Source organism: Gossypium raimondii, chromosome 2, assembly GCF_025698545.1.
Source record: "Gossypium raimondii isolate GPD5lz chromosome 2, ASM2569854v1, whole genome shotgun sequence".
Classification (NCBI taxonomy): Eukaryota; Viridiplantae; Streptophyta; class Magnoliopsida; order Malvales; family Malvaceae; genus Gossypium; species Gossypium raimondii.
In genome coordinates, this window is record NC_068566.1 from 647,659 (window position 1) to 668,420 (window position 20,762).

The window sequence follows — 20,762 nt, forward strand, 5'->3', positions numbered from 1 at the left end:
CAATCTATAAATCCTAATATTCAATTTAAAAGCCCAAATCCCCAAATTCCAATCTAAAAACCCTAATCCTCAACCCCTCCTATCCCTTTTTCACTAAGCTCTCTCTCCCCATCGTCCGCCTCCAAGAGAAGACAGAGAGGTCTCCTCACAACCACCGTAATGGGTCGTGTCATTCGAGCTCAACGTAAGGGTGCCGGTTCGGTCTTCAAGGCCCATACCCACCACCGGAAGGGTCCCGCCCGTTTCCGCAGCCTCGACTTCGGTGAACGGAACGGTTACCTCAAAGGTGTCGTCACCGACGTCATTCACGACCCTGGCCGTGGCGCTCCGTTAGCCCGCGTCGTTTTCCGCCACCCTTTCCGTTACAAGAAACAGAAGGAATTGTTCGTCGCCGCCGAGGGTATGTACACCGGACAGTTCGTGTATTGTGGTAAGAAAGCTACCCTTATGGTTGGAAATGTGTTGCCCCTTAGATCTATCCCTGAAGGAGCTGTCGTTTGCAACGTTGAGCACCATGTTGGTGACCGTGGGGTTTTCGCTAGAGCTTCTGGGGATTATGCTATTGTTATTAGTCACAACCCCGATAATGATACCACCAGGTATCTCATTTTTAAGCTGTTTTAACTGTGATTTTGATTTGGGTCTGTTTTACTGTATGTGATGAACTGATGATTTTCTATGCTGCTTTGATTGTTGGTTAGCGCTATTTTTATACATTTTGCTATAATCTTGGGTTTGATGTGGATGTTAGTGCTTAATTGTATGCCTAGCTTATGAGGAAGAACTGTAATGCAATTGTTGGATAAATGTTGCTTGGTTCTTAACTCATGGAATGCAAATTGGCGGATAACATGAGCATAAGCAAAAGGATTCTGAATTTGATCCATAACTCGGGTTTGAGCATTAAAAAAAGTATATCTTGAGTTCAAAATTTCTTATTACAATCCTACATTCGGGTTTCAGATCTATGTGTAGTGGTGAGTATCACTGGCCTTTATATGTGATAACCTTTGATTGTAAATTGGCCCTATTTATGCATTTTGCTATGATCTAAGGCTTACTGTTGATATCTGTGCTTAATTGTATGCCTAGTTTATGAGAAAGTACTGTAATGCAATTAGTGTGAAAGGCTTCTTAAAATGAAAAATGCATTCGGAACGATGAGTGTTGAGTATTACAGGCCTTTATATGTAATGATTTTCTATATTTCTTTGATTGTTGATTAGCCCTATTTATGCATTTTGCTACAATCTAAGGCTTACGGTTGATATATGTGCTTGACCGTTTGCCTAGTTTATGAAAGGACTGTAATGCAATTAGTAGGTGAAGGTTGCTTAAAATGAAAAATGCATCTCTTAAAGCACATCGGTAGTGTTTAGTTGAGTATTACTTGTCTATACATGTTAAACTTCACTGTCTTGTTGGTGCCTGCGTGTTTTGATGATAGTTTTTGCTGAACTTTGAAATTAGATTGGTAGTGCTTAATTATAGGTGGACATTGGTGGAAGTTCGGAGTAATTAGCTGTTCTAGCAATGACCTTTTGGCTTTTAATCTTTACAGGATCAAGCTTCCATCTGGTTCTAAGAAGATTGTTCCAAGTGGCTGTCGTGCAATGATTGGCCAAGTTGCAGGTGGTGGTAGGACTGAGAAACCTCTCCTCAAGGCTGGTAATGCTTATCACAAGTTTAGAGTGAAGAGGAACTGCTGGCCTAAGGTGCGTGGTGTAGCTATGAACCCTGTTGAGCATCCCCATGGAGGTGGTAACCATCAACACATCGGTCATGCTAGTACTGTTAGGCGTGATGCTCCTCCTGGACAGAAAGTTGGTCTTATTGCTGCTAGGAGAACTGGTAGGCTCAGAGGACAAGCTGCTGCTACTGCTGCCAAAGCTGACAAGGCTTAGGCCTAGGGTATTACTTGCTGTAATTTTAGTTCTTTTGGCATTCATATTTTACATTCAAAAGTATTTAAGACCTTTATGCTTGAAAATGTGTTTGAATTACCAGATATTGGTACTGTTTTGAGTTGTTTGAGCAATGATTTTGTTTTTTATTCGGATTTTTACTCATGTTTCTGGTATTTGTTGTTTTTGGTTTTTACCCCTGTTTTATGTTCGAGTTTTTTGAATCGAGTTATCAGGTTTGAATTATTTTGAATTTTGGTATCTTCAAGTTCAAAGTTATTTTCAGTTACTTATATGGAACATTTTATGGTCAAAGGCTCGAGTCAGTTCAGTTTGTGTTTGTTAATAGAGTCTGATTTTCGAGTGACAAGTCTGGTAGTGTTCAATTGCTAATTAAGCCAAGTGCTACACCCTGAGAAGCCTTTAATGAAAGCATCCATAGTATCTGTATTCAAAGTTTAATGCAAGTACACAAAATAACTAAAATCTCAAAGAAGTGTTAATGGTAAAAGAATAGGTCAATTATGTACGGATGAGACACTTTTAAGTGTCACTCTAATTTGTCTTCTATAGATATTGAACTTTGATTTGTAGGTTCAACACTTTGATTTGCTGTCGAGTTTGCAGTGGCAACTGTGAATGGCTTGATGGACGATCGAAGAGGTTCTGGCCCCTCCGCTGCAATTCTCTTACACAATGAGTCACAATTGCTAAGGACCTCAGTTAACCTTCCTTTAAGATCCCCAAGCTCCACTTGCAATGTGTGAACTACATTCATTATACAAAGATATAACTACTTGAGATTTTAAAGAGAAATCATTAGATTTTTCGAAATGTTTAGCTATTCGAGAGGAAAGTCGAATTACCTTCTGAGAAATGTTGTGAAGTCGTCTTCATCGTGGAAACTGAGTAATTAAAACGTTGGAGAAGTTTAACTGCCAAAGCATCTGCAACTTCTATTTTGTTTTCTATTTCTTCCTGCAATTAATGAAATGTCCCAAACGTATACATTTGAGCAAAAAAAAAAGGGACTCTGTATACTTAATTCTTCATAAAATCGAAATAATGGCAAAAACTTCTGCCTTGATCTTAACTTGATAGAAAATAATGGAACATAGAATAATAAAAACGATCCACAACAGAAGTAATCTACCCTATGATGTTGCAACAACTGTTCTCGTACTTGTAAATTTATGACAGATATGGCACACCTGTTTCTTGCTAATCTCTCGAGCTTTCTCCTCCTGCCAATCACGATACATTGAGAAAAGCTCCAGCAACACCTTCGGATTCACAGTACCTATTTTGATGATCCAAAAGAAATAATGTAAAGCCAGTGAAAAAAGCTATTGACAACCATAGAACAAAATCAGAAAATATTTAGCACTTCAAGAGTGTATTCAAGATCATAGTAACCAGTTATACCCCAAATTACCATAATTTCTGAAAAAGTAATTAAGGTTTTTTTTACCCTCCAACATTAATTAACTTTTATCTTCTTCTCTTCCATCTATTTTTAACTTTATGCATATGCGTTTCCCCCGGAAATACACCTATTTAGGTATATGCATAACAAGAGTACTTTGTATATGCATAACAAGGTGATTAAAAAGCAATCTATACCCGATACACCATTGTTACACTCATCATCTCATCCCTAAAACAACACTAAGCAAATAGACAAACAAGTGAATAGAAGCCTTTAATGAATGCGAAGTCAAAAACACGTGGATGCAAATCTAATGAGGCTTAAACCGGGAATGACACTCCTAATAGCTATACAACATATACAGTATATAGCTGCATAAAGAACCTGTCTTGTATAAATACCATTGAATCTAATGGATCACTCCGATACCACTCCCTTCGGTAAGCTAGTCTAATTATTCTTAGCTCCTTGGCTTCCTTATGAACTTGATAACTGGTAAAAGCTTAGCTCAGCCAAGCACGAAGTTATAAATTCACAATGTTTGATGACTGGTATAACGAGATCTTACCAGCCAAAACATTCATCAGGCAGAAAAAGTCTCCAATGAGATGAAATCACAAGGTTAGATGACTGGTATACTGTAATCTTACAAGTATACACATTCATCAGAAAAGAAAAAGGCTCCAATGACTGAAACTCAGCATTTCACTATGAATAAAGTCGTAAGCCACAACAGTCAAATGTTAGCCAATTTCTTCATATATAGGGTTCGAGCATAAAATTTGAACCCAATTATAAATTTTGCAAAGTAGTGAAGTACTATCATTTTCGCTTCAAGGCTCAAACAGAAAAGGCTTCATCTTTCTGGGTTTTATCAACCAAAAAACCCTAATTCACTGATATAAACTATAAAGCAAGCAAAACGTAATAAAATTCCCAAAAATCCCTTTTTCACTAATGAAAACATTAGATAGAGTAACTTTCAGAGCTTATTAGGGAGTAATTTTCTAAAAATTGTAAGAAAAGTCAAGCGCAAAACCTTGAGCCGAAGATGATGATGGTTTTCTCACTAAAATGTCAGTTAAGCTACCCTCCGTCGGCGGCGCCGTCAGTATCGGAGACGTCTACAATTCACAAAAGAAACCTTCAAATCCCTTAGCTTTTAACGGTGACATAATAATTCATAAAACAAAGAATAAAAAAGAACTTACAATTTTAAGGGATTTGAGCTTCTCTAAAATGGGATCAATTGTTTCCGATCGCTTTGAAATTGTAGTGATTTGATCGCTCGAACTCTTCATTGCCCAATAATAATAATAATCAATGTTAACAGAAATTAAAGCTATAAACAAAATCCAGCTGAAGAAAAGCTTCGAAAAATGTCGAGAAAAATTGAAAACTTACCGATGAAGAACCTAGTAGGGCAGATTCAGAGGCACCCATTGCTGCAAGCTTCACTTTTTTTTTTTTTACTCTCAGGGGTTCACTTCGATAACTACTTCAACTGAAAATCCACACGTGTAAAATTCCTTTTTTTCACACGAGTCGGGTTAACGGAGGGTAATAGATTAACTTAAAATCTTGTAATTTTTTAAGGGCTAAAAGAAGAAATTTTCATTTTTAAGTTCGGTCAAGTAAAAGTATCATGGAGGCCCCTGAATTGATAGCCGGATTGCATTTTTTCCCTTTATTTAAAAATTGGGCAAATTAGCCCCTCTACATTAGATCAAAGAGTAAATTGGCCATTTTGTTAAAAATTTCATGTTTCTACTATTAAAAATTGGTCCACGTACGTCAGCATGAGGCACACATGACACGCCACACATTACTGTCTAGTTATTTTGTAGCCATGCCGGTTTTTAATAATATAAATATATGAAATTTTTAACAAAAATTATCAATTTCCTTTTTGATCTAATATACATAGATTAATTTATTTTTTTAAATAAATAAGAGTAAAATATAATCTAACCCTTAATATAGAGACCTTTATTGATCAGCGAAGTTCCTTCGTTCTTTGAATGCAATAATGACATATTAGCACAAAGAATGGGGATGCTATTTCTTCTAAGCTTTAATCCATCAATGTTGTGCCAAAGGATGTAGAGATATGGAGAAAGGTGAAGGGAAAATGGAAATTGTGCTTTTAGTTTCAGAATATTTATAAAATTTTAATTAAATAAATGGTAAAATTATAGTTTAGTCCTCCAAAAATGATAAAATTTTAATTCAATTCTTCTAAAAATTATAAAGATAAATACCGATACAATGTTAAATTTGCATTTTAACTCTCATATAAATATATAACTCAATCTTCACCATGAAAAAAAATTCTAACTTGACCCCCTCGTTATGGATATAAATTAAGAATCTCTTTGGCTGAACTCTCTCGATGTACTTGGAAATCGATAGTAGAGAGGGAGGCCACGACCCTTTGAATCCACCAAAAGGGAAAGCTCGTAGTTTAGCACCTCAATGTTTACATTTTTTTTCTTTCTTCAAGTTAAATTGGATCAATAACATTTTTAAAATGAGTTAAATTGTTTTTTTAATTAAAAGTTAACTTAAACATTAATTTTTTAATGATGTTGACGTAACAACTCACATAACAACCCACGTATACTTTATGCTGACATGACATTAGTTGTCTGATATGTCATGCCAACAAACAATTTAAAATTTATAAAATAATCAAAATAAAATAAATTCAAATTTTAAAAAATATAAAAAGTTTATAAAATTTCAAAAGAATTAACATGAAGTACATGTGAGTTGTTATTTACGTTATGATGTTTAAAATTTAACATTTTAACAAGTATTTCATTAAAAACAACAACAATTCAATTTTTTTTTAAAAGATTGTTGGTCTTTTTTTAAAATTAAATACCAAATTTAATTAATTTAAATAAAAATTAAATTAACAAAAGATATAAACAGATAATGCAATATAGTCATTTGATGAATAAAGTTAAACATCTTTGTTGGTCAAATATGATGGCAAAAATAAAAGATGAAATGTCATTTCTCATTGAAATGTCTCTATCTGTTTATTTCTAATAAAAAAATAATTTTTCATATAATATTTTAAAAAAATAATTTTTATATATTATTTTTAAGTTATTTTAAATATAAAATATTTATTTTATATTATAAAATTAAAATTAAAACTTTGTATATTAAAAAAGTGTACGAAGCTCGAATCGAGGTATATATAATTTCTTTGATTAAAATTAAAATTAGTAAGTACATTACACTCCTAAAAGGAGGAGTCAGGTTCGAATCATAAAGACGACATTGTTAATAAAGACATCCATAAATCTCGAACATAAATTATAAAACGGGTATAAAAAAAGAGGGGAGGCATGCATGGCTATCGCATGCGAGACAAGCTATGGGGCCACGATGTTCACGCATTAACTAAAACCTTTGATAATTCAAATCAATCAAAAAAAAATTTAAAAGAATCAATCAAATTTGTTTCTTTTCTAAAAAAGTGTAATTATTTTAAGATAATATTTGTCTTTTTGTTTTTGCTATGTACTTTTTAGTAAAATATCGGGAATCAGGTTGTATTTTGTCTTTTTTATTAAAAAAAGAGTAAATTAGTTCTTATATATTAGACTAAATAGTAAATTGGTCATTCTGTTAAAAGTTTCATCCATTTTTATGGTTAAAAGCTGGTCTCTGTATATCCACATAAGATACATGTGGATGCCATATCTCACTGTCTGATTATTCTGCTAGCCATGCCAATTTTTAACAGTACAAATAGATGAAATTTTAAATATCAATCTAATGTACGGGGATAAATTTGTTCAATTTTTAAGTATAGGAAGCAAAATATAATTTGACTCCTACTGCATTATTTTGAAGTTTGAATTGTTTCAATACAACTAATTCAACTTATAAGAATTCTTCGGCATCAAATAAAAGATTTCGGGATTGTGCTAATGAGGTCTTAGAATTATTGACAAAGGATGAAGTCATAAGACTGTTTACGTATTTAGATTTGAATCTTACTATGCTTAATTGCTATGTGAAGGATTCGTGAGACCCACTCTATACTTTTAATGGCTTTTTTTCTTTTCTTTTTTGGTGAATTATAAGAGGAGGGTAAAACTTTAACAACAAAGCAACTAGCCTAACTCGAATCCAGGGCACACCTAAAATTGTGAATACCCTGAACATCAGACCAACACACAACATAGTTTAAAAGCCGACAAAAATAATTGAATGGACTACTAATTTCACAACCAAATTTTTACAAAATTTTAAAAATGTATCATTACCCATCAAGATTTATAATATACTAAAACCAATATAAGCACTTTCAGTTATCAAATAAGCAGATTCCAATATCTGAACTCAATAACTCATTCAACTTATTCCCTTCTTCATCTCCACCATTATTACTACACTGCAACAACAGCACCGCCATATCTGATATTTCACCATTTGTATCAGCTCCAAAGCTCGAACCACCTTCATCACCACCACCGTATCTAATCTCTTGACTCAGCTGAGAAGCTACAAACTTGTCGAGGTCTCTCCAATCAGTCACTTCCTTAGTGTTTGGCAGCTTCTTTATTAATGGCATTGAAGGGCTCTCTAGTTGAGGAAGCTGTAGGAACTGATCATAGTGATCGATAAAGTTCAAATTGTTTGCCTCTATAATCTCTTGTTTAAAATTCTGGGTTTGTCTTGAAATGTCAGCTAGTGGATCAAAAATGGCGGAACTGGTAATCCCACTTCGTTCATCCTGGAAAATGGTAGTGTCCCACCCTTGTATGGTCTTGTTTTGGCTACTAGTTCTCTTCTTAAATGCTCGACAAACCACCCATCCTTCCTCCTGCAAGAAGTTTGAAAGTTTAGAGACTAAATTATAAATATACAAAGAGAATAAGGAGTTAAAGCATATTTCAACCTAAATTTTTCTTTTTTCACGAAAGGTTAATTGCACATGGAGTCCCTAAACTATGGACTAGGTCCTAAATTGGTCCTAGGTTGAGAACCCAACGTATTAGTACAATTTCAATTAAGTTCTTACGTTTATCCACGCCCCTAGTTCTTTTTTTTTTTCTTTTTAACACAATAGTCAATCTAAACTATCCATGCGGTAGGCATATCACGTGTCTTAAATATGCTCAGTACTATATTTGAACTAACATTTAACGCTTAAATTGATGTAACTGAGGACCAATCTAAAACCGAGACTATAATTTAGAAACATTTGATGTAACTAGCTTTTTTAGTTTTCAAATGTGTTTTTGAGGTAGATATTATAGCAATGGTGGTGGTTATATATGAATGCTATATAGAGGAGAAATGGAATTTTTCTTTTCAAAAAAAATGCTTGAAAGTTAGACTAATCATCTTTTTGACCTAGAAATCATATTATGTTAGACATTTAAGCAAAACAAAAAAAAAAAAAAAAGTTGCTTCCTTTTCTCATATAGTGGGTAAATTACAAAATAAGTCCTAAAAATATTAGGTTATATTTTTTTCTCATGGCGTGTAAGTTAATATAGAAATTATATATGAACACTATACATACAATATGTTTTTCAATTTTAAAAATCCTTCACTTATTTAGTTAATTAATAACCCCAGAATATTTGTGACTAAATCACAAAAAAAGAAACTTATAGACCCTCGGAAAATAAATTTTCCTTGAAAAAATAAACACCAACTATTGCGTCACAAAAAAAGTTAGGGTTCTAATCATCTTGTCCTAATAAAGGGTTTCTATTTCGTGACTGATGGTCAATATTTATACACTTAAGTATACATATATGTTACGTCTGTGTGTGTGTGTGTGTGTGTGTGTGTGTGTGTATGTAAATGCTTACCCGGGGAGGGCCATTCTCATCGGATTCGAGCCTATATTCATGTATGATCCAATCTGTTTTTTGCCCCGTCGGAGCCCTTCCTTTGTAGAAAACCAAGGTCTTCCTCATCCCAATCAACCTCGATTTATCGTAAACTGCCTTGTCCCGTCCCGTTGCTTTCCAGAAACCGGCGACAGTCGCTCTATTAGTCCTCGTCCCTGTCGGATACTTCTTGTCCTTGTGGCTGAAAAAATACCACTCGTTTTGCTCCTCGTACCCGATCCGACACCTCTCTACATTCCAATCACCAATATCCAACTCTTTACATAAAATGAAAACCCTAAAAGGAGAAATAAAATTGAAGTGTGGGATGGTGTTTTGTACCTTGAAGGTCCCATGGTTCGATCCTATACAGATCGATGTCTCTTATAACATCGAGATCGATCTTCTTCGATGCAATTTTCTTCCTCAGATAGTAGCCGACAAGCTCTTCGTCAGTCGGGTGGAACCGGAACCCGGGTGGGACACATGACTCCATTGATCCACAATATTAACACACCACTAACAATATCCACTCTTTTATAGCTTCTTCACCCCTAAATCACAATTAGAAAAAGGTTGAAGAAAGTAATGAAAAGCTTCTCCAAGTTGACAAGCATTATATACATACATACGTATATGTATAATCAATAGTAATTGACATTAAAACCCTCTTAGAAGCAAAATTAAGGCATGACTATAAAACAAAACCTATTATTCATAGATTAAAAAACTAGATGTGCAAATGGAAAAAGGCAAAAAAAGAAAAAAAAATGCATGAGGGGTGTGTTCGTTAAGAGAACACTTGGAAGGGACAACTAGATGTTTGAGCTAATGATGTTGTCTTGTGTTGGTGAATGGTGGAAATGATGTATCAAGAACGGGGTTTTTCCATTACTATATAAAAAACTTGTTAAATTGTGATTTTGGTCCTCTATTATGCTCAAATTTGAGTAGGAACTTAAAAAAAAGTGTTAACTATTCTAGCCACCTAAAAGTATTATAAAAGTAAAAGAACCAAATTTATATTAATCTAAAGTGCAATTATAAGCAAGGTAGAAAGGGTGTAATAAAAAGGGTTCGAAACAAACAAAATTACTCTTTTGAGAGTAGAATATATATTAATAAGTTTGGGATTTTGAGTTTTTCCATGATCTGATTTGAAAAAGTTGAAAATGTAATTTTAGTCCCTAAATTTGATAATTAACTTTATTATGGTATCTAAACATGGTAACTAGGTCTATTTTGGTTTAAGAACTTGGATTTTATAAGGATTTGATGATATGACACATATCAAACCCTGAAGTTTAGGGATTAAAATGGGCTTAATTGTCAAACTTAGGGACTAAAAATTATATTAACCCTAAAAAGTTGTATAAATGGAACAAGGTGGATGACGTTATCACAATTAGGCACGCGTTTGGTTTGAAAGAGAGACCATAAAAAAATGAAAAGCTTTTTCTCGACAGAACACAGTTTTCCATCGGATCAAAACCTGACAAAAGTGAAAAGAGATTTTAAAGAAAAAAAAACCCCCGACTCCTCTTTCACTTGTCAGTTGCAGAAGTTATTGTCTCATTGCAAATGAAAGGCCACTGTCAAACTTTTATCTGTTAGTCGAGGATTCCCATAACACAACAGCTGACCTAAAATCAGAAAAAATAGTTCCTGGGTTTTTGCTGTATACAGTTTTTCATACATTCAAATCCAAATATGACACTCTGAACTGATTATATTCTGGTTTTTTAAGGTTATAATGTCAATGGCATTCTTGTTTTCATAGGGAAAATCAGACCAGCAGTTAAGGATTATCTTCTGTATATGCTCTAACATTACCAAATGGTGACATGACACGAACACGATACTAGATGAAAAGAATATTGTCTTGAAAAAAGATGATTTTTTCTTTTTCATGCAGAAATGTAGAAGCTTACCTCGATTTTGTTAACTGGCGGTCGTGTTTCGAGTTTGAGAGACAAAGAAGAAATGAGTAAGAAGAAGACAAAAGGGAAGGGAATTGAAGAATAGAGAGACAAAAATGGAGGAGTGAAATGAAGAGAATATATAAAAGGGATGGGGAGGGAAAGGACCGCTCTATATTGCGCATGGGGGTTGATTGATGGCACTCCCCATTTCGCTTACGTCAATGCATAGCTAAACTAGTTTTAGTTAAAAAGGGTAAACTGTAAAAATAGTCACTTTTGTTTTACTCAGGTTACATTTTAGTCATTTATGTTTAAAATGTTACGTTTTAGTCACTTACGTTATCGTTTTGTTACGAAGTGGTCACTCTGTCATTAAGCTTTGTTACCCCCTAACGACAATCCTACATAACAGTCCAAATGAGTTTTAAATGCCTACTTGGATATCTAATTGGGATGAGAAATGTTTTTTCAATCAACATGAACAAGAAAACTAAAAGAAAAAGGAGACGAACGGTTTTTCTTTTCCAGTTTAAGGTGTAATTAATTTAAAAATTTCCAATTCAAGTTGACATTTAAAACCCATTTGGATTGCCACGTAGTATTGTCGTTAGAGAGGTAAAGGAGCTTAACGGTAGAGTGACCACTTCGTAACAAAACGATAATGTAAGTGACTAAAACGTAACATTTCAAACATAAGTGACTAAAATGTAATCTGAGGCAAACAAAAGTGACCATTTTTGTAGTTTACCTAGTTAAAAAAGATAGTGTCAATTTCGTTTGGGTAAATTACAATAAAGCTCACTCAATTATGGTTTTTTTTTTAATTACCTAATCATGAAAAGTTACAAAATGATCACCCAACTATCTTAGATTTTTGGGTGTTTCTATTTTTACATTAGCTAGCTGGTGACCAAAAAAGACAAAATTGAATAGTTGAATGATCATTTTGTAACTTTTCACAGTTGGGTGACTAAAAACAAATCATAGATGGGTGACTACTAATGTAGTTTACCCTTTAAAATTTTAAGTTATTTCAGTTTAAGTAATTTTGAGTTTAAATTGTTTTAAGTTTTAGGGTTATTTTGATCAGCTCACTACGGGTTTCAATCATTTCAAGTTCACAAATTATTGACAACACACACTATAGCAAGTAACATTCCTATGATTTATACACGACCAGTGATGTCATATTAAAACACATTATATATTAATAAATTAACAAGTAATTTTAAAAATCATTACAGATAAATAAATTCATTTTTTTTCAAATGACATCTTATGATTCATTAATGGTGTATGAACTTATATACTATCATTACATCAAATATAAATTCTTGTGCGAATGAAGCTTTGACATTGTTAGTTACGACTAAAACCCTAAGCCTTTGGGCACATAGGTTCAAATCTCACTACAGATGATATCAAAAAGGGTAGGTAGGAGCCTTCACCCACTTAATTTAGTGAAATTACCTTATAAGCCCTTGAATATATGTAATAAAATGGTAAAACTTTAATTTTGACCTTCCAAAATTTTACAATTTGATTTCGACCCTCCATAATAAAATGTTTAACTTTGCCCCTGAGTCTCACCATTTGTGTTTTCCATGTGTGGATTTCTAATCTAAACGAGTTTTATTCGACTCTTTACCTTTTGTATTTTGTATTGATTGAATTCTTTATAATTGCTCGAACTTATCGAAATATTTCAATAAAGTCCCTTTCATTTTCAATCTTTTTGACACCCTTGCCACGTTGGCAGTCCATAACCACAACCTCGGCCACCCTATTGCCGCCAAACGACCGCCCGTCCGAGCTGTCCTTTTTCTTCCCTAGCTTGCTGACATGTCATCTCTTTTTCTAAATTACCAAAAACTCCTTTCAATCCCAAAGCTGTTGCGGAGACACTTTTAAGGATATTTCAGTCATTTCAAGTAGAAATTACGGCCTCCGAATGATTTTTCTCAGACAAGTATTTACGAGAAGGTACGTCAAAGAACACAGTGGAAATCCACGTGGCAAAAATCCATTGGCCGATTTACATCGTTCTTTACGTAGAAGACAAACAATGGGTGGAATTTACAAAAGTATATCGTTAAAGGGCATGTGTCTTTGTTGCTCCCCTACTTCGGGTTAATTTCACCAACTATCCTCAAACTATAGTCCATATTCTAAATTACTCCCTAAAATTAAAAATATTCTAATTGAGTCCTCAAAGTAGTGGTATTGTATTAACTAGGTCTTTCTATTAGTCTAACTATTAGTTTAGACGCTAAGTGCCAGTCCAGGTATGACATGAAATGTTTTTAGAACATGTGGACCAAATTGTAAACACGTATATCTATTATATGGATATTTGTTAAAAAAATCATTAAAATTTATGAGGCATAATTCTTTAAAAAAATTTTTAACCATTAGATCTAAGTCTTTCAAGCATTAGGGAGGGACAAGCAAGAAATTTTGTTCAAGGTGGCTGAGATAAAAATATAAAATTTTGAGGGAAGAATGCTAAAATATTATGTTAAAAAAGCTTAAATTAAATTAATTATTTTTCAAGAGGATAAAAGCTCGAAATTTTCATTTAATCAAAGATTAAAAGGATTAAATTAAAGATTATAATTTTTAGAGGAGTTAAAAGCAATTTTCCTATTTAGCCGAGTAGAGCTATACCTTTGGCAGTAATAGGTACATATGTATTTACAAATTGACTCGTGTTTTAAATATGTCCTATACCAAATCAGCATATAACGCATAAATTAATTCAAAATTAACAAAAAGATACGGTTGATATAACACTGATACTTTAAGAGTTCGATTAAAATATTTTGAAATCGGAGAACTAATTGAAAGTTTAGTTCATAGTTTGGCTACAAGTATATAGCTTTTGCTAGCCATAAGCTAGTGTCACACATGCATGTGGTTTGATACGAAGGTGAAAAGCATAAATTGCCATATCCAACAGTGAATTGGCTAGGGAGGTGGAGGCGAAGTCCACTTAGGACGGTGGTGGGTCGGCTGTAGTCGCCAATCATGCGGCGGAGGGCATCATTGAGTTCATTAAAACCCCCCATCCCTTGTGGACCCTCAACCCCACCATCAAAGTTGGGGCGGTGAACCCCTCTCTCACAGTTTTAACAACAAATAATAAGTAAAAGGTGAAAATCTACCGTCAGTCCCTGTACTTTGATAAATTTTAAAATTTTATCTCTATACTTCAAAAATTAAAAATTGTTAGTATTTTTCGTCAAAATTTATTAACTTAGCGCATTTATTGTATGTCAATTGTGTGCCACAACATACGATAACAACCTAATCAACATTGCCGATTTAAACAATTTCGACGAAAAAATACTATGGATTACGACATTTGAAGCGAAAAAATAAAAGGGTTTCGAGGACAAAATCTTAAATTTAATCGAAAGTACAAGAACCGATGTCATATTTAAACCTAAATAAAATTTTAAAAAAAGTTAGCGTAACCAGCAAAAGCAGATCCTTGGGAGGGTCCTATTAGGATCTCAAACTCCTTTTTGACATAGACCACCCTCCAAACACCTTTATTTATTTCTTTGTTTTTTCTTTCTCAATCCATAAACAACACCTTACCCTTCCAAGTTCTTGTTCATTAGTATCTCTTATAGCTTCATTTTCACATTGGTTGGTGAAGGAAAAAAACACCCATTTCCCCAAACTTTCCTATATGTGAGAATTAAATCTACTTAAGGTTTGAACTTGATAATTAATCTCAGATTCGGATCTGAATTTCTTTTTGTCCATGTTAGGGTTTAAATTAGACAATTCTTCCTTAATTGTTGTTTTTTTTTTTTGTCCAAGTTAGTCCTTGAACTCGACAATTATACCCACATTAAGATTTGGACCCAAAAAAAATATTCAAGTCCCAATATGGAAACAATTACTAAATTCGGACCTTTATATACATAAAGTAAAGGTTTTTATCCAAACTCTTGAATTGCACTCAAAAAACTGTTCACACTCTATTTTATTGTAAGGTGTGAAACATAAGCTTCGTTCAAAGGGGGACATCAAACCATGATTGCACACCCCTTGTATATTGGCAATCAAATAAATGGACCATTTGGTAGAATTTGGTAAAATATGTGCATTTTCTTAGACATTTTTCTGGATTTTTGGGATTAATAAACTAAAGGTACATCTAATATGTGATTCTATAGGAAATTATTATTGACCATCATCATGTGAATTAGAGTGGATATCATCATATGGCTAATTCATACATTATTATCATCATCATCATCATATTTGGGAAAAATAGAGCTAGTGATTGATGGAAAACTGCACCCAAACTAACACTTCTCCCTCAAATGGGTTGCATAGTAACTAGGGTTTCTGATATTAGAATCATTGTGATCAGTTCAAAAATATTTACTCAGAGAGAAGTGTCCAAGGTTGAACCCCATGAAACTATTAGTGAGACGTTAGAGTTGTGTGACCTAAATTTCATTTGATCCGACTTGAAAAATTCAAAGCGCAACGCACTTGTTAAAGAAACAGGGGATCCGCACAAGTTGAACCCTCTAAATGTGTGTAGTCGAAAACTTCTTGTATGGTTGTTTTTCCACGTAAAATCTGCAGAATCATAAAATGTGATTCTATTAAACAATAAATGTTTAGTATAATGACTAAATTTATCCATTTCGATATTGTGTTTAAATGTTCATGTGTTTTTTTTATATTGTACAATCAGAGGGTTAGTATTTATATACACGCTAGAGACATATCAACACCGAGAGTCGAAGGCAAAAGGGAACAAACAGTTTCCTTGCCCTTCCTTCAAATGGTGGATTTGTCATTTACATATTAATATAATGATAAAACTCTCAAAAATTTATGATTCATCTATGACCCTCTTAAACCAAATTTCGAAATACTCCAAAGAGAATTACCCAAATTTTATGGCCTGTGTTTTACCTTTCACAACGAGTCATATACTCATTAGTTGGTCGCCTGTAATGTCTTGGAAGAAAGACAGCAGGGATTACAATTTTATTACAAGACATATTGATAAAGATTATAAAATTCAGACCACATTCCTTGGCTGAGAACTCTCTCTCACACACACACACACACAAATATGGTGAGGAAATGGGGCCATGGATATAGATGCCATTGACGGTCACAGGTGTGAGCTGATGATGGGGTCATTGGAAACAGGAGGTGGTGGTTTACAATTGGATCATTAGGCATCGATTATAACGCGTCTGATTTGACTTGTTAGATCCTAGTTTTGCTTATGTTTGTGATGGACGTTTGGGGGGTCTAGAGACTATGTGTTTCGTTTGTCAAAAAGGTGTTCCCTTCACTTTATTCCAATTTTAATAAGCTTTTAATAAGATTAAGGATGGGTTTGGATGGACGATTGGGTGCGGTGCGGTGTGTTTAAATTACTTTTTGTCTCACGTTACAGTATCGCTACAGTATCTAATCTCACCGTCACCGCTGTTTTTATACTAACCGCAGGTGAACGCACTGCCCATCCAAATTTACCCTAAGACCCCAAACATTGAAAAAAAATCAACTATTTTTAGAGTCTGAAATTATATTCTTTTGAAGGTGAAACAACTTGGATTTTTGAATAAGAGGAAAAGTTTAAATTCAATATTTTATTTAAAAAGAGTTGTTTACGAGTCGAGTCGGATGGAGCCTTAATAAAATTTTAGGCTTGATTGATAGGTTCAGACTCGACTCGATGCACGTTAAAAATATTAAAATAAATATTTCTCAACAAATTGAAAATAAATTTAAAAAATCTTTATACTTAAATAACACAAAAATAAGTACAACTTAACAAGCAAATGACTCTGAACTAGTAGTAAAATTAACAATAAAATAAGCGTTATACAATATCCAAACGTCAATAATAAAATAGTAGCAACATAATAGTGAAATAGTAATAAAGCAGTGACAAAAAGTGGAAATATAGCAGCAAAACAACATGACTTTTTATCTGCAAATTCGAGTCGAGTCGTGCCCGAGCCAAAAAAAACCTATGCACACATAGTTTGCTTCAATTTACTGATGGTCGTGGTATATATCAACACACGTTTTTAACTCTCATAAAAATGTACAAATTAATCTCAACCCAAAATATTTTCTAATTTGGTCCCTCTATATATATTCCCTATAAGCACAAAACTCATAAGAGAGCACAAATAAAATGATTATATTTGGATGGTTCGCCCCCACATTACTCCCATGTAATTATTTGAGGGGTTCCCTTTTTGCAAACTTACTCTTTTAGTTACATGATTCCCAACGTGTGGATTGTGCTCGATTGAAGTGATTTACATTTCCACTTAAAAAGTAAGTTGAGATTAATCATCGATTTGCTCAATTAGTACACTACATGAGTGGTAAAATTGATAATTATTGTTAGGATTGATTTGTATAAATAACGAATCTCTCCATGGTTACCACGAAACTCTCAACAAATCTCGTGTGCGACTACGTCTTGTTGCCTTCAAGAAAAGCCCTTGTTGATTGGCGTATTAATTTTGGACCCAAAAAACAAGGATAAGATTAAAGTTTTAATCATACTAAATATCCCTGAAATAATCAGAATTCGACTAGGAGAAAAAGTTCTGCTTGGAGTGAAAAACGTGGCTGCTTACATGGAGAATACATCGCGTTGTCGTGACGTCCCGTGCATGCTCGTCACGATGTCGTCGCTACCTTAAGTTGGGAGTTCATCGCGTCATCTCGACGTTGGGCCTATTTCGTCCTTCTTTAGTTACTTGTCGATTCTCATCTAGGGTGCTTGCAACATGTCCGATAAATGCTCAGGTCTTGAATAATGAAGTTCAAACTTGGCTTATATTTTAAACAGGCTTAATTTTTATTCCATGACCACTTTTTGGGTCTAATATTTTTTTACCAAATTTCAGATGAAACTTTACGCTTGTATAGGTTTAGTCGATATTGTTAAAATGACGACGTGAATTTTTTTAAAAGAAACATCAACCTTAAACATCCAAGTGACATATAAATTTATTATCGGTTTAACATGGTTAACAAAAATTTTTACATGACTTTGATTGTGTGATTAAAAAACCAAAATTTTTTTTACGTCAATCACTTTAATGACAACAAAAAGCAGTTTTATCGAGTTTCACCTACTAATAAGATTATAAAAATAGAATCATCAGATTACGCTAAATTAAAGTAGAAAGGTCAAATATGAAATTTTAGCATAATGAAGGGACTAAAACCATAATTAAACATTATAGAAATTAACCCATCACATTATTGTGATCGACAAATTTACCTAATGCAATTATGAAAGTTAGTAGGATCATCAAGTAAAAAATCATCATTTTATCCAAAACTTAATCACAATGCATTACATGTTAAGCATTCGTGCACCTTTGACCCTATTTTAATGAAATTTTCAAGGTTTGTTGGTAGAAACAAATTATTAGTTTCTTTTCTTTTACGGGGGCCGAAATTAAATTGTAATTTTTACAATAGTAAAAACATAATTTCATCGTTTTAATAGTCTATATATTTATAATTTTTAAAAGGTTAAATCAATTTTTTTATCATTTTTAAGGGGGACAAAGTGCAATTTTACTTTTACTAATTTAAAATTTTAAAATCTTTAAAGAACCTAAATAAATTATTTTCTATTTTAAGGGGTCGAGGCCCTGCCAGCCCCAGCTACTCTCCTTTCATGCATTGCATGAAATCTTTGGAAATAATTATTGTATTATATTTAAACCTATTATCGGGTTGGTTTGGATTAAATAAATTTAGGTCAAATCAATAGAGTTTTTTAACGTGATATAATTTCATATTCAAGTTAATTTCAGTTATTTATTCGAATCATTTTAAGTTGAAATTATTTTTAAATTTTATTCTTTTCATAGATTCGAGTTATTGACTTTTTACCGATTAATAGATTTTAACTCAAAAGAATAGTTCAAGTTAATTACAAAATCAACTCTCAAATTGTACCCTTTTATCTAATTAGGTAACTAAAGATTTTTCGGTTAAAAGTGGTATTTAAACTATCGATTTTATCTATTTCATTTTATTCAAAAGCGGATGATATCTCATGTTTTCTATTGGTTGATATAATGTTTTCATTGTTTTGGAGTAAAATAAGACAAAATTAACAGTTTAAGTACCGCTTTTGATTAAAATAATTTTTTGTACTTGAATGAGAAAAATGTATAATTTGACGGTCAATTTTGCATTTAAAGCACTAATCTATTTTATTTTCCTTCATCTCTTTGGGTAGAAAAAAGAGTTTATATGCGGGTTTATTAAGGAAATATGTCGTTTTTTAAGAGTAATTAGGGATTTAGGTCGAATTTTTTAAAAATAAAAAAAATAGGCTGATTTTGGGGACGTTGGGTGATACATGGCAAAAATGTGCCGTGCTGGACACGTTTTCACGAGTCACCCGTTGTGTCCAGAGCTGATTATTTAAACATTAAATAAACAATCATTTATTATGGTTTTTTCATCAACTGTGAGTTAGTGTCGAGTTGACTTGTAACACCAACTCAATTAACAACATTATTAATACATATAATTAGTGGAGATAATAAATTCTACATATTAAAAAATGTATAAAAAAATAAAATAAAGCTTTGGTTGAGCGTAAATTTAAGGTTTTATTAATTCAATTGGTGCGGGTTTAAATCTTACATATCCATATTCTTTTGGGTTTTGTTAAAATGAAAATACTAAAATACCCTCGATAATATGACTAATTTTAATTACGGAATAACATTTTCATAATCTCCTAACCGAGTTGGTACTTGATTAACTCATGACACCAACATAGCCAAAGGGTTTTATTAATAGTATAGATATTTAATTGTAGTTTAATTATTTTATTTTTGTTACTAAATCCGGGTTTAGGTTCGGGTTAGTCTCAAGTTGAGATTTTTTAAAGTTGAAGTTTTTGACTTTTTGATCAAATTAGATTCAAAATGAGTTTGGACTCAGGCCCATTTTGCCACATCTACTCAATAGTCAAAACTAGCTAAAATCAAAAAAAAAAAACCAAAAATCTTAAAATTTAAATTAATATAAAATAAAATCAACCCAGACTAGACATATTCATGGGTCAGGCTGCCTAGGCCCACTTGAATTTGGGATGGTTTTGGCAAAAAAGTTAAGCTTGAAAAATGGGTCGGGCCAAAATAGGCTCATTTAAAATATGGTTCGAGGTTGGGCTTAAACATTTAAGGCCCAAGCCTAACCCGACCCAGCCCAACCAATTTTTAAGTTTATAATACTTTATATTATGTTATTTTTATATATTATGTAATTTATAACACATTAAAATAATAAATCTATACTAAATATATCTACTCTAATGTAAACATTAAAATAATATTAAGATGACTATATAAAAAATAAATAAAACAATTAAATTTAAATTTAAATAATATAAATATTTTTAAAAAAATTTAAAAATAATGTGGGCAAGAGCTTAGGTTAATCTTTTGCAAATATGGGTGAGTTTAGGTAAAATTTTAAGCTTATATTTCAGGTATGGCCGAGTTTGAGCAAACATAAAGTATGTTGATATCATGCTTAGATATTGCTCGATCTGATCTAACTCATGAACACATCTAACCCCGACCCA

The 20,762-nt window shown here is 32.9% G+C and overlaps 3 protein-coding genes across 3 annotated transcripts; 1 reads left to right on the forward strand and 2 right to left on the reverse strand.

Annotated features, from left to right (window-relative positions):
* The first annotated feature begins 50 nt into the window (after nt 1-50).
* Nucleotides 51-2,065, forward strand: LOC105787487 (60S ribosomal protein L8-3). Its single transcript, XM_012613898.2, has 2 exons — nt 51-599; nt 1,562-2,065. The coding sequence occupies exons 1-2, from the start codon at nt 160-162 to the stop codon at nt 1,902-1,904; spliced, it is 783 nt and encodes a 260-aa protein (XP_012469352.1). The 5' UTR covers nt 51-159; the 3' UTR covers nt 1,905-2,065.
* A 261-nt stretch (nt 2,066-2,326) lies between these two features.
* Nucleotides 2,327-4,814, reverse strand: LOC105787488 (uncharacterized). The gene is made up of 6 exons (XM_012613901.2): nt 4,738-4,814; nt 4,545-4,628; nt 4,373-4,457; nt 3,116-3,204; nt 2,771-2,882; nt 2,327-2,672 (listed from the first exon to the last, which is right to left on the reverse strand). Exons 1-6 carry the CDS (start codon nt 4,774-4,776, stop codon nt 2,455-2,457), a joined length of 627 nt encoding a protein of 208 aa, XP_012469355.1. The 5' UTR covers nt 4,777-4,814; the 3' UTR covers nt 2,327-2,454.
* A 2,724-nt stretch (nt 4,815-7,538) lies between these two features.
* LOC105787489 (NAC domain-containing protein 37) lies at nt 7,539-11,245 on the reverse strand. Its single transcript, XM_012613902.2, has 4 exons — nt 11,135-11,245; nt 9,546-9,757; nt 9,183-9,454; nt 7,539-8,182 (listed from the first exon to the last, which is right to left on the reverse strand). Exons 2-4 carry the CDS (start codon nt 9,697-9,699, stop codon nt 7,664-7,666), a joined length of 945 nt encoding a protein of 314 aa, XP_012469356.1. The 5' UTR covers nt 9,700-9,757; nt 11,135-11,245; the 3' UTR covers nt 7,539-7,663.
* Nucleotides 11,246-20,762: the final 9,517 nt, after the last annotated feature.